Source organism: Lemur catta, chromosome 16 (assembly GCF_020740605.2).
Source record: "Lemur catta isolate mLemCat1 chromosome 16, mLemCat1.pri, whole genome shotgun sequence".
NCBI classification, from domain to species: Eukaryota; Metazoa; Chordata; class Mammalia; order Primates; family Lemuridae; genus Lemur; species Lemur catta.
In genome coordinates, this window is record NC_059143.1 from 50,027,970 (window position 1) to 50,039,403 (window position 11,434).

The 11,434-nt window shown below is 37.9% G+C and overlaps 1 protein-coding gene across 2 annotated transcripts in view; it reads right to left on the reverse strand.

The window, feature by feature from the left end:
• Positions 1–10,420, reverse strand: part of RTTN (rotatin) — a 139,611-nt gene extending 129,191 nt beyond the window's left edge. Inside the window, exons 1-7 of one of the 2 annotated variants that reach the window (XM_045527475.1) lie at positions 10,328–10,420; positions 9,808–9,995; positions 8,734–8,911; positions 6,824–6,913; positions 4,498–4,588; positions 3,029–3,143; positions 1,308–1,458 (exon numbers count right to left, since the gene is read on the reverse strand). In XM_045527475.1, the coding sequence (XP_045383431.1) occupies positions 1,308–1,458; positions 3,029–3,143; positions 4,498–4,588; positions 6,824–6,913; positions 8,734–8,911; positions 9,808–9,995; positions 10,328–10,358 (844 nt within the window). In that variant the 5' untranslated portion in view covers positions 10,359–10,420. The remainder of the gene's footprint in view (positions 1–1,307; positions 1,459–3,028; positions 3,144–4,497; positions 4,589–6,823; positions 6,914–8,733; positions 8,912–9,807; positions 9,996–10,327) is intronic. The other variant, XM_045527477.1, reaches the window with a different exon arrangement.
• Positions 10,421–11,434: the final 1,014 nt, after the last annotated feature.

Here is an 11,434-nt window from a genome sequence, read left to right on the forward strand (position 1 = left end):
CCAAGAGAATTGAAAACAGAAACTTGAACAGATACTAATATGCCAGTGTTCACTGAAGCATTATTTTTCACAATAGCCAAAAGGTGGATACAACCCATATGTCCATCAACAAATACAATGGACTATGACTCAGCCATAAAAAGGAATGAAGTTCTGACACATGCTACAATGTGGATAAAGTCTAAAAACATTATAAGTAAAATAAATCAGAAATAAAAGGACAAATATTGTATGGTTCTACTTATGTGAGATACCGAGAATAGACAAATTCAGAGACAGAAAATAGATTAGAGGTTACCAGGGGTTTTGGGGAAAGGGGAAATAGGGAGTCACCGCTTCATGATTACAGAGTCTCTGTCTAGGGTAATGAAAAAAGTTTGGAAACAGAGAGCGGTGATGATCGCGTAACATTGTGCTGTTTGTTCAGTGATATACTCCCTCCCACCAAAGGCTAGAATATCAACTGACATATAGTAGGTGATAAATATTTAACATATGAATAAATCTTCAGCGATATCAACTATTTTTATCAACTATTAGAACTCTTTTTCTGTTGAAGTATGAAGTACCCAGAAGCTCTCTGTTATCAGTCATTTGCAGAATGCCATACCTCCTCAAGAATATTAATGAGGAAACCCCATACTCTCTAAGATCTATAATAAAGCCAACATAAAGCATAAATATTCAAGTAGCATAGCATCAGTGAAGCTCCCAACTAAATAGGGATTAACTGTGAAACATGATGACAAATGATTGTAATTTTACATCTGAATTTCAATGCTCTTTGTATAAGCACATAGAAATCCTAAATTGTAAATATTGTTTTGTCAAGGTCAGTCTGGTATTCTACTTGGCCATTAGGTGGTGCTTTTTCTCTGAAAAGTATGGCATTGCTACAATATCTGACTACATCACAAGCTGCACAAAAATAGCAAAATTCAGTATTTTTCAAACCAATTTATTAACACAATATAAAACTTTCTAAAATGCACAAAGTCCCACATGAATAGCCATACTCAGAATCCTAGTCCCTAAGTTCCAACAACACTGTTTATTAGGAATCTCTATACATCTGGAAGAAAAAAGAAAAACACTTTGTAAATGTCTCTAATAAAAACAAAAAACCAGTACAAGATTAAGGTGCATGGTGATTCTATCATTCACACTGTATTCAAAGATGACACTGTGATTACATTTAGGAATGGGGAGTTTATGTTGTGATAATGTATATACAGTAAGTATAATGAGGAGTTCTTAGAAGAATCTGCAATAATGCCAGTGGCTAATGAATAAATAAAAATAAATACCCTGTTTATTGGAGAAAAAACCTGGATCTCGGTGAAAATTAAGTCTGTTTCTTAAATATGTGCACAGCTGCTGCAAGCAGGACACTGACTGTAATGCCAGGCGATGTTTTCCATCTCCTCCAAAGGCCAGTTTCAACAGAGATAAAAGGCTCTGAAATAAAGAAGAGCAGTGAAAATGATTAAGGGAACAAAGTGGTCAACTTCACAGAAAAATGTGGAGCCTCAGTAAGTGAATAACCAAAAAATAAAATTAAGTTGTCAAATATTTATAAAATATAAGAAACAGAAATGAGCAAAAATGATTTAACATAATGCAAGAAGATGGGTCAGAATAAGATAATAAAATTTAAATAGAATAGTGTTTCTTATTTCTTTTTTTTTTTTTTGAGATAGACTCTCGCTCTGTTGCCCAGGCTAGAGTACCATGGCATCAGCCTAGCTCACAGCAAACTCAAACTCCTGGGCTCAAGCGATCCTCCTGCCTCACCCTCCCGTGTAGGTGGAACCACAGACGTGCACCACCATGCCCGGCTGATTTTTTCTATTTTTAGTAGAGATGGGTTCTCGCTTTTGCTCAGGCTGATCTCAAAACTCCTGACCTCAAATCATCCTCTGACCTCGGCCTCCCAGAGTGCTAGGATTACAGGTGTGAGCAACCGAACCCGGCCCTTATTTCTAAAATCTGTTGGGTGTCCATTCTGAGAAAAGACAGGAATTATTCCCCATTCAGGACATTACATTACACAGAACTTTTTTTTTTTTTTTGAGACAGAATCTTGCTCTTTTGCCATGGCTAGAGTGCCATGGCGTCAGCCTAGCTCACAGCAACCTCAAACTCCTGGGCTTAAGCAATCCTTCTGCCTCAGCCTCCCGAGTAAGTAGCTGGGACTACAGGCATGCGCCACCATTCCCGGCTAATTTTTTCTATATATTTTTAGTTGTCCAGATAATTTCTTTCTATTTTTTAGTAGAGACAGGGGGTCTCGCTCTTGCTCAGGCTGGTCTCGAACTCCTGACCTCCAGCGATCCTCCCGCCTCGGCCTCCCAGAGTGCTAGCATTACAGGCATGAGCTACCGCGCCCGGCCTACAAAGAACTTTTTAAAAATCACAGCAAGCCCTTTTCATCTCACATATCTAAATCATTTTACCACATTTTGGTAATTAACACCTTTTCCTCTGCTATCATGCCAGCTACAACAGTATGTATTAAGAGTTGCCATTCACTGGAGTCCACTTCAGCTCTGTGTGGAGTGACAATGCTAAGACATTACTAGATGCTATGAACCTGCCACAATCCCCCACCCTGGATCTTTCTCTCTCTACTATATAAACAATAGACTAGATGAAAGAAACCATCTATTTTGCTCACTGCTACTGTTTTCCCAGCATGTAGCACTGTGCCTGCTCAAAAAGCCATGCTATTCTTACTGTTAATGAGGGTTACTGCTGCCCAACCTCAATTTCCTAAGTCTATTCTCCCCTTTAGGTAATCTGTAAATGGTAATTCAAGGTGGCCAAACTGGACTGCGTGTGTCAAATGAAACTACTATTACTAGAAGAACTATTCAAAAAAGATAGTGAATAAGTAGTTTAAATAGCCAAATACTTCATTTTTAAATACATTAGACAAATTTCCTTCCCAAGAACTCCTACTCTGCAAAATTTGTTTTATTGAAAAAAGGTCTCTATTTCAAAATCTAAAATTTTAGAGGGTACTCACTTGAACGATTTTGGGCCTTTGAAGGAAAATCTCAGCAGGAAAATCTTGCATGATAACATCCTTCAATAGTTCACAGGTGTTCCAGATTAAAGTATGGTTACTACTTCTTAAAGAGCTACAAAATATAGTGTTATTCATTTTTAAAAAGAGTTCACCTATACCAGATTCTAAGCAGCCTAGTGGCATAACGACTCCTCTATTAACAATCCTTTAGGACTCAGCTGAGACATCACTTCCCCTGAAAAGCCTTTCTAGATCTTTTCCCAATCAATAAATAACTCTAGGAAGGTGCTTCTTCCATTTGTCTATATTTTGTGACATTACAATTGCTCGTTGACTCTGTATCCCCCACTAGACCCCCTCAAGAGCAGGAACTACATAATAACTAACCATTGTATCCCCAGAGACTATCATAATGCTACAAAATGAAGTCAATGAGGTCAAAGGGCACAGAATTCAATGAAATCTGCTAAATAAATTAAGAAATAAGACAGAAAAAAAATAATTATAGAGGTAAATCCTAGGAATTAGATTCCTTACTGATATTCCTCACTCTAGGTGAATCAGGTTAAGACTCCACTCATCTCATACAGAGGATACTTCTCAATTTCTGCCCGTCTAGAGATGTGCCAGTTGTTCATCCCACACCCCAGTTCCAGTCCACCATCCACCATCCACCATCCAGAGGCATGCATTAGAAACTATTACCGTCTCTGCCTTAGGGACTGACTGAGAACTGACAGATCATACAGCCCGCTACCCCTTTCCCACGTGCACTCTACCTCTTAAATATTTTGTTCCAAGAGAATTTACTGATGCTTTAGAAGTGCCATCATTAAAAATCACTGAATAGCATCCACTGGATCTGGTCCTAGCTCTATCAAGTTGGTCTTTATTTCCAGATTCACACACAAAAAAGGCAGACAACTCATTTATTGTGGCATTCACTGAAATTGCACAAAGTGAACCTGGACATTAAAACAGTCTCTAAATTTCTATATATCAGCTATTTACTTTTGAGGGTACCAATCAATTAATAGCCATTACTTAAGATTAGATCAGCAGTACCCAATCTTCACAACATGGTATAATTTTTCTCCTAATGGAGCACATGTTTTGAAATACATTCTACCAAAAGACTGCACTTCGGATGAATTTTTCCATTTTTATTAATAAAGGGCATAAGCAATGGCCAATAAGAGAATCTGGTCAATAAGATGTAAGTCATGTTACCAAGGACTACATAAGATTCCAATTACATAAAAGAAACTTGATGAGTAGATTCATTAAAGGCAAACAGGAATTTTTCTGGCTTTTTAAAATACTAAAAATCATTTATATTAATATATGCCCATTACTACCTTTCACAGCCACTGAGTATCTTTTCCTGGTGAAAATGTTTAGTAATAATTACCACATTTAATGGCCATAAATGAACAAAAATACCTGAAATAGGTCAGGCACTGTACCTTTCGTTAGAGGAGAGAACGTGTCTATCAGTTGTAGTCAAGGGTAGCCAAGGAAATGTAGAAAACTTCAAACACTTCACAATCTGATTTACTGTTAATGGAATAGCAAAACTTAAGGTATCAAAGAATAAAGAGATGACAGATTCAAAATGTTAAGAGTAAGGCTTCACCTTTAAAACAAGGCCCAAAATAAAGGTGACATCTTACAGTAACCCAAAACGTAATGAACAGCTGGAAATTTGTTCTTACACAAGATAAATAACAGAGTCTATTTTCATAATATAAACAGAACCCATCTAATATTAAAATAAGTATTAGAAGACGAGCATTCAACACAAGCCAATACTGAATGACATTTAAAGTTTCAATTAAATTTTCTATTTTACCCTGTGGCTGACCAGAATATCAAGCTTAAATTTCACATAAAAGGAACCAGCATCTGGAGAAAACTTTTACTTGTAGAAATTAAAAATGATATAAACATATTATATCTAGTCATGTTCAAATATCCAATATGGTTTAAACTTCTATGAAGATGACTTGAAGACCATAAAGTTGAAGTGCTCAAACAAGATGAAAAGAAATGTGAGAAACCAATAGTTTTAAACTATCCCTATTCAAATTATTTTTTAACAGATCTTATATTGCACAAGTTAAGGTGGCAAAACTGAGAAACAGCAACTACGTAAGCCTTTGCAAATGGCAAATAGTCTTTCTGCCAAATGCTTTAAAAAGAATATGGAATTGTTAAATGCAAGCAACAGTATTATTAAATTCCCAAACACAGCACAGTTGCTTCTTTCAAAAGTGCTAACATAAAAGCAGAGTTTACTTTTAAGCAAACAGCGAGAGGTGGGTGGAAGGAAGGATAGACTTCCATTGCACAAAATGTGTCCAAAATAAGCCATATCATCAATCAGGACAAACTACAACTCATATAAAACAAAGTAACAATCTCAACTGGCCTTAATGTTTTCATAGGTTTCACCCAAATACCCACTGTTCCTAGCCCTAGAAGCAGTGGTCCCCAACCTTTTTGGCACCAGGGATCATTTTCATGTAAGACAATTTTTCCACAGATCGAAGGGGGGTTGAGATGGTTTCAGGATCACTCAAGCGGATTACATTTATTGTGCACTTTATTTCTATTATTATTACATTATAATATATAATGAAATAATTATACGACTCCTGCCCTAGAGATTCCCACCCTCTTCAGATGTCTCTCGTCACTCAGTTAAGCCTCTCAGCCATCTTGCCTCAAAGACAAAGCTCCCTACAGGCCTACCAAAACTTTTCCAGAATGGAAAGCTAAAGTAATTTAACAGCTTCACAAGTTTTCTCTTCTTTCTTATGCTGTTATTCAATTTGTGAGCTTTCATGAAAGCTTTTTAATAATAGAGGACTTCTAAGTTGAGTTTATTTGAATATGTGACATTAGCAGACATACTCTTGGACACATCCTTTTTATCTCAACTATGCAGGTAATAAAATGCTAAGTACATCCTTACTTAACCATTTCCTAACTGTGTCACCTAGGACAAAGTTTTTAACCTTTCTAAACCTCATTGTCCTCATTGATAAAATGGGGATACTAATAATGGCAATGTCATTGGGACTCCAAAAATTCATTCATTCCTTCAAAGAAGATACACTAAGTGGCTAATACATTTTTGGCATTGTTCCAGACACTGGGGATCAAACAGTGTTCACAGCTATCATTAAGCTTATAAATGAGGGAGACAAACAATCAAATAAATATATAATTCCAGAACATGAAATATGTTAGGAAGAAAACTCAACATAGTGATCACTGGCTAGAATCATTAGGAAGACCTCTTTGAGAAGTGGCATATGACAGAGACTGAACACAGTCAGACATGCAAAGACCTAGAAATGAGCTTCCAGAGAGAAGGCTCTAAACCAATATTTTTAATCAACTAGATGTTGGAGAAATGGTAGAAGAGGGCCTCTGGCTGGAGTAACAGGATGGACAGTACCATTCAGTGAGCTGGAGAACAAAAAAGATGACACATGTAGAGTGCATGACACAATGCCTGACAAAAATTTGTCAATAAGCATTAAGTACTACCAGCATTACTACCAATGATCTACACAGTTGCTCAAATACAGGTAGAGTAACAAAATTTTACCATTCAGACTTGATATCTTAAACTAATTTGAGGCAACTGAAACATTTAACAGTAGTTTGGTGATGAAACATTCAAGTTTGACCACAATACATCTTTCATAGCAATAAAAATTAATGATACATTAATTTTCAATTTACCAAGTCAACAAGATTTACTTCCCTAAGAATACACACCCACTGGTCGTGGAGGCACTTCCATCTGTTGAAAATTACTTTTGTCTTGGGGAAAATATCCTGTTAAGATTTCAGGTTGTTTTGACAATTCTGAAAAGAAAATATATATTACTGTATGATCGATTCATTATTTGCTAAAAGTGAAACTTTCTTGTAATAGTAATGTTTTCTCTTAAGTTTTGGAATGATTTTTCAAACTAAAAAAAATAGTCCAGCTTTTTTCTCTGAATACTCTATCTGCCTAAAGAGGAAAAAAAGTGAATGTTGACACAATTTCCAATGGGGGTGGGGTCCCCTCTCTCTTTTACAGTTAGCAAAATACAATTTTTTAAAGAATGAAAACATCCACAATGCACATGAAGAATCTGCTACAAACTACTTGAGGATTGTTCCTCTATGCTTCTTAGTCCATCTCCCTCTTCTCTTTTACTCCAATTATATAGTTCCTGATCACTTCAATTTTCATTAATACCTTAAAAAAAAGTTGTCAAAAGCAAAGAATTCAAACTTATCTTTCAATAGCTTTGTAATTCCCTGTGACATGCAATTACATATTCAGCAGTTCAGCTGCAATGAGAATGAGGAAACGCTGAAACTAAATCTTTTAATTTTGTGTTTGATGTTTTCATGCCAATAGTTCCTAATATCAATACAGATAAGTAAAAATTAGCCCTAGACTATTCCTCTTATCTCACTACAAGGATTTAGACTGGAAATTCAAAATTTAAGATTCTAATTTATTTGTAATGGCAGGTTTTAGAGCCAGATAAAGCAAAGTTGTAGATTCCTGGCTCTGCCACAGATTAGAAAACTGGGTAATTTGGGGCAAGTTATGTTTACATTTCTATTCTCATCTATAAAGTAAGACTAAAAACATCTCAAAGAGCTGCTTTAAGATTTAATGAGATGATGTGTTTAAATCAAGTCCTTTAGTTCTCCACAGGAAAACTCAATAAATGGCAGCTGCTTTTGTAGTTGGGGGTGTTAACAGTAGTACCAATACTTTAAGCAGCAAGCAGTACTAGCAATGGTGTAGAGAAAACTATGGTCTAACTCTAACAGATTGAGCAATCAAAAACTTTTTTTTTTCAATCACAACAAATTGCATGAGCATTTTTTCTTTAAATCAATTCAAATGCCTTCCACATACAAGGCACTATACTAGGCATTAACAAAAAGAACACAACGGTGACAGCTAACATTGCTGTGCTTAATATATGGTGGGCCATATAGGGTGGGCCCTATGCTAAGCATTTTATTAGGCACTGTCTCATTTAATCCTCACAATTCTGTGAGAAAGATGTTCTTTCTTATTATCCCCATTTTTGGATGAAAAAAACTGAAGCATGGAGGGGTTAAGTACCTTAACCAAGATCATACAACCAACAGCAAAATTGCTACCTAAATCCAAGTCTCTTTGACTCTGACTTTAACCAGTATGCCATTATGTATTTCAGCATACAAAATATTCACATTATGTGATTTTGATTGGTCCCCATAACAAAATCATGAGCTAGGGCAGATATCATTATCACCCAACATGAAGAACAAGGTCCAAAAATGCTAATATAAAGCACTTAGAACAATGTATGACACATAATAATGAGTGCTCAATGAAAATTCATTGTTATTGTTAAAGAAATAATCTGTCAAGCTGGTCTCACAAAATCACTGGCATCTTTTAGGCCTAACCAAAAAAGCAATATCAAGCATATCTTCCTTTGAATAACAGTAGAGGAGGGAAAAACAGGTCAAAGTCACATAAGTTAACACAAGAAAAGTAAGTTTGGGGAGGGTGAAAAGAACCCTTTTTTTTTTCTTAATCTAATGTCCCTTTCCTTAAAATTTACCATTATAACAAACGTATTTATATTTTAACAGACTACATCAAATTGATTCTAAAGAGTTACCAGTTTGATCCGTTTGGTAAGAGGCAGAACATAGTGCAGGAACTTCTGAAGGAAGAATAAAAAGTCCATCGAGAATGCCATCAATTTCAGCCTGTAGATTTGGCTCCACGTTAGAACGAAGGTTAGATAAGAACTCTACTGCACCAAGGTCAACCAAATGCTGGACTGCTGGGGGATACTAAAATAAGAAGATGGTAGTCTTGAGAATAACCATAAAGATCAAAATCTCTAAACTTTGTTTTACAGCAATCGAAACATGAAATTATTCTTGGTATACCAGATGATCCTTCTTTGAAAAACAAATCTTTCATGGCTACACCCTGAAGAATTTCCATGAATAGGGCATAAATGTAGAGAGATATAGTTAAACACTTGATAACACTTTTGAGAGGTGCCAACAAATGGAACACTAGAAAAGCACACTATCAATTCCTACGCTTTTATTTTTTAAATAAATAAAATTTTTTACTTTTCTCCACTGACACTCACTTTATCCTCTCCTACCCCCATCCAGTCAACAGGATGCCAGTATAATAAGGTTCTTGAATGATTGTATAATGACATACAGTTTTGAAAGCTTAAACTTACAATTTGACATTTGACCCTGACAACTAGCGACTCTTGAGATAGGCATAGGAACATATAACAAAAAAAGAGATGGTAAAGCAACTTAACATACATGTGCTACTGATTAAGTGTGATCTGTAACATTATCTTTAAATATGTTCTCTTTCACACAGACACATCTACTTTATAAGATGTAAATATCAGAAAATAAAGATAAACATAATGACAAATGTTAATCTCCAAAGATGATTCCAAAAATCAGAATATAACAGAACACAGAAGTAGTTCTGTGCTACTTCAAAGCACAGCAGAGACAATGTGAGATTCAACATCACAAATAAGAGAAAAGGAAGATGAACAATATAAACCCAGATGAATTAAAAATCAACATTTCTGGTTGTTTTAAAATTGTTTAAAATGCCAAGTATTTAATTTTCAATAAATGCTACAAATAAATGACTAAGAAACATTTATTTGTCTGATTATTTTATTCCACAATGATCCTACCTTAACCAATCTGTTTAACAGGTTCAGAACCTCTTCTTTCATTGGAACAGATGGGAAATTGAACCATTCTAGCAAATGCAGAAAAAGTAGCCTCTCCTGAATTAGATCCGCGTAGCAGATTAAGTTGTGCTCAACTTTGCTGAGAATACTCTGGAGAGCGCGTTCCCTGATCTCCGCCAGCTGATGACCTGTCAAAGAAGTACAAAGCTCTTCTATGTCCCGACTGCAAGGAGACGTCCACCCAGAAATTATTCCAAAACGTAGTTATTTATGCTGGGGGCGGGGTAAACAAGGAAATAAACCAATTTTTCAGAGGCAGGCCGCTGGTGCACTCGGGACTCGAGCTAGGGGGTTTACTCAAAGTCCAAGACGGGTCTACTCGGGGGCTATCCTGGCAACGCCGGGACAAAAGAAGGGGCCGTCGCGGGGATGTTCCGGCCGCGGAAATGGAACGGGACCATTCTCGGCAAGTGGCCAGGACAGTACCGCACCTTGGGCAACGGGCAACTCAGACTGTTACCTAGCTTCTTGATGAGCCCGGTCAGGACCATCTCGTCCCCGCCATCTGCCGCCGCCGGAGAATTAAACCGCCGCGCCACGGCGTCCGGCCACAATCAATGTTCCCCGGAAACTCGGGCGGGGGGACGTGGGTTCCCCAGCGCCTGAGGTAACTACCCTGCCAGAGGAGTAAGAGGCATTTCGTCAGCTGTTCTCGGCCCCCGCGTCGGCAGAAGAGCTTACAGTCCCTTTGTAATTACCACTATGCTCTTCCGAAACAACAGCCTCTGTTTTAAGAAGAAGCGGAAAGAAGGGAGGGGAGCAGGGTAGAACCCGCTGTGGCTGCCGTGCACGCCGGGAGTTGTAGTCCTCGCTCAGTCGTGCTCCCGGCACGGAGCTCCGGAGCCGCCACAGCACCCTCGGTCTGGGGTTCCGGCCTCTGAGCGCGGGAGTTGGCTCTGCCGCGCGCGGGCTGCGGGGGCCCGGGCGGAAGCCCAAGCCGCCCGCCCTTCTTCCCTGCCCGCGAGGGATTCGATTACGCCCCTGCCCACCTGAGCTCTCAGCTCCCAGAACATTACGGTTTAGAATGGAGACCTTTGTTTTGTTATCCGAGGACTCCCCCCGCATCCCACCTCCCTCCCCGACTACTAAGTGACTCGCCCTCTTTAACTGTGAAATGAACCTGCAAAGTCAAGCAGTGTCTTTGGACGCAAGTTCAGATATGAACCAGTAAACTATTTAATACAAAAGAGGGTGGGGAGGGGGAGGAAAAAAGGACGGAAGTGGGTATGAATTAGAGGTTGAATGCCACCAAAATGGATTTTTTGCACCGGGCACTGTGATGGAGCTGAACAAATCGATTTTTAAAATTCTAAGCGATTGTAAGAGCTACAACAACAAAATTAAATTTGTAAAAAGGATTTGCATTGTAGAGAGCATTTTATCTCACTGATCTTTTCCATTTCCCGGGGAAAGGAATGTCAAAAACAGGTGAAGTCGCCCCCTAGTATCTCTGGGGATTGGTTCTGGTTATCAAAATCCAGGGATGTTCAAGTCGCTAATATAATATAAACTGGAGTAGTATTTGCATATAACCCAGGCACATCCTCTTATATACTTTATCATCTCT